Here is a 2,532-nt window from a genome sequence, read left to right on the forward strand (position 1 = left end):
AATCGAATTAAGCCTGGACACGTTCACACGACGAAGCCCTTTCTTTCGACTTAAAGGGTCCTTTAAACCGGTTTCTTTACACCACCTCCGACGAGGGGATTAGCGATAAAACCGGCCTTTGCGGGTCGGAATTGGGGTAGTGTGGACGGAATTCGACGTTATTGGCCTCCGGGAGCTATCCCACAGTGCTTCATTGTGACCGCTCTGGACAGCACTCTCAACTCAGATGCACTGACCAGGTAGACAGGAAAAGACCCGCGAAGGTTTGAATTTCATTTCCTGTTTGCTCAGCGTGGAGAGCACAGGTGACCACGCCGAGCTCATCAGCACAGGTAACCGTGATGGAGTCCCAGGATCGCAAAAGAACTCCAGCATGGACCGAACGGGAGGTACGGGATCTGCTCGCCATATGGGGAGATGAAGCAGTGATAGCTGAACTCCGTAGCAGTAAAAGAAATGGAAAAGTATTAGAAAAGATCTCCAAGGCCATGAAGGACCGAGGCCATAACAGGGACACACAGCAGTGCCGCGTGAAAATTAAGGAGCTACGGCAAGCTTACCACAAAGCCAGAGAAGCAAACGGAAGGTCCGGGGCAGAGCCGCAAACTTGCCACTACTACGCGGAGCTGCATGCGATCCTAGGGGGTGCAGCCACCACTACCCCAACCGTGTGCTATGACTCTCTCACTGGAGAAACACACAGGGAAGACGGTTTGGGGAACGAGGAAGATGAGGATGGAGGTACTGTAGGTAGCTCACAGCAGCAAGGAAGCGGAGAAACCGGTTTCCCCAACAGCCATGATATGTTTGTGACCCTGGACCTGGAACCAGTAACCCCCGAACTCACCCAAGACCCTCAGGGCACACAGGAGACCTCTGGTGAGTGTACCTTTGTAAATATTTGTAAACATTACACATGGTTTAAAAGCAAGCGTGTTTAATGATTAATTTGGCCTGGCAATCGCGGCCAGTACATCTACTGGAAAAGTCTGTTAACGTGTATGGGGATGGAGCGGAAATCCTCCAGGGACATCTCCAGAAAGCTCTCCTTTATGTACTCCCAAAACGTTTGCAAAAGGTTTCTGGGGAGGGCTGCCTTATCCCGTCCGCCATGATAGGACACTTTACCACGCCAGGCCAGTAGCACGTAGTCTGGAATCATTGCATAACAAAGCATGGCAGCGTATGGTCCCGGTGTTTGCTGGCATGCAGACAATATCCATTCCTTATCTCTCTTTGTTATCCTCAGGAGAGTGATATCATTCACGGTCACCTGGTTGAAATGGGGTGATTTTATTAAGGGGACATTCAGAGGCGCCCGTTCCTGCTCTTCTGAACAGAAATGTTCCCCGCTGTTAACCACGCGGTGGAGGGGAGGGGTGAAGTGATCATCCCAGAGAATCGTGTGTGTGTGTGTGTGTGTGTGGGGGCGGGTGGTTTACTTGTTTGTGCCGCATGTTAACCGGGAAACCGCAGCCCCTGGTTTTACATTGAAAACCCATTTTAAATGGACAACCCAATTCATCCTTGATATGGGAAATGCGCTGCTGTTTGCAACCTTTCCCGCATGTTAAGAAGGTTAAAAAAGCCAAAACACTGTGGCCTACCATGGCTGCCTGCAAGCCGAAATATGCGACCTTGTAATGAAAGAGTGTACCCATTGTTCTCTAAAATGTGTCTTTTTTAACCACCTCTCCCTTCTCCTCCACCAGCTGCAAATGTTTCTCCTTCGCAGAGGCTAGTGAACATTAGAAAGAGAAAATGTAGGACGAGGGACGATATGTTCACGGAGCTGCAGATGTCCTCCCACGCTGATAGAGCACAGCAGAATGCGTGGAGGCAGTCAATGTCGGAGATGAGAAAAGCACAATATGAACGAGAGGAGAGGTGGCGGGCTGAATGGCGGGCTGAAAAGAGCAAGTGGCGGGCTGAAGACGATAGGTGGTGTCAGCTTGCAGACAGACGGCAAGAGGCAATGCTCCGTCTGCTGGAGCATCAAACTGATATGCTCGAGCGTATGGTTGAGCTGCAGGAAAGGCAGCAGGAGCAGAGACCGCCGCTACAGCCCCTGTGTAACCAACAGCCCTCCTCCCCAAGTTCCATAGCCTCCTCACCCAGACGCCCAAGAACACGGTGGGGGGGCCTCCGTCCACCCAGTCTCTCCACCCCAGATGATCGCCCAAGCATCAGAAGGCTGGCCTTCAATAAGAGTTAAAGTTTTAAAATGCAGTGTGTCCTTTTCCATCCCTCCTCCCCCACCCATCCCAGGCTACCTTGGCAATTATCCCCCTACTTCTGTGAGGAACTAATAAAGAATGCATGAATGTGAAAAAACAATGACTTTATTGCCTCTGCAAGCGGGAGGGGAGGGTGGCGTGGGGTGGTTGGTTTACAGGGAAGTAGAGTGAACCGGGTCGGGGGGGGGGGGTTTGGAGGGTTCATCAAGGAGAAACAAACAGAAGTTTCACACAGTAGCCTGGCCAGTCACAAAACTCGTTTTCAAAGCTTCTCTGATGCGCACCGCGCCCTGCT

General features: G+C 51.4%; 1 protein-coding gene across 1 annotated transcript; it reads left to right on the plus strand.

Annotated features, from left to right (window-relative positions):
* Positions 1–450: 450 nt before the first annotated feature.
* On the plus strand, positions 451–2,224 carry LOC128830684 (uncharacterized). Its single transcript, XM_054016557.1, has 2 exons — positions 451–879; positions 1,713–2,224. Exons 1-2 carry the CDS (start codon positions 489–491, stop codon positions 2,213–2,215), a joined length of 894 nt encoding a protein of 297 aa, XP_053872532.1. The 5' UTR covers positions 451–488; the 3' UTR covers positions 2,216–2,224.
* Positions 2,225–2,532: the final 308 nt, after the last annotated feature.

This window comes from Malaclemys terrapin, chromosome 1, assembly GCF_027887155.1.
Source record: "Malaclemys terrapin pileata isolate rMalTer1 chromosome 1, rMalTer1.hap1, whole genome shotgun sequence".
Taxonomy (NCBI): domain Eukaryota; kingdom Metazoa; phylum Chordata; order Testudines; family Emydidae; genus Malaclemys; species Malaclemys terrapin.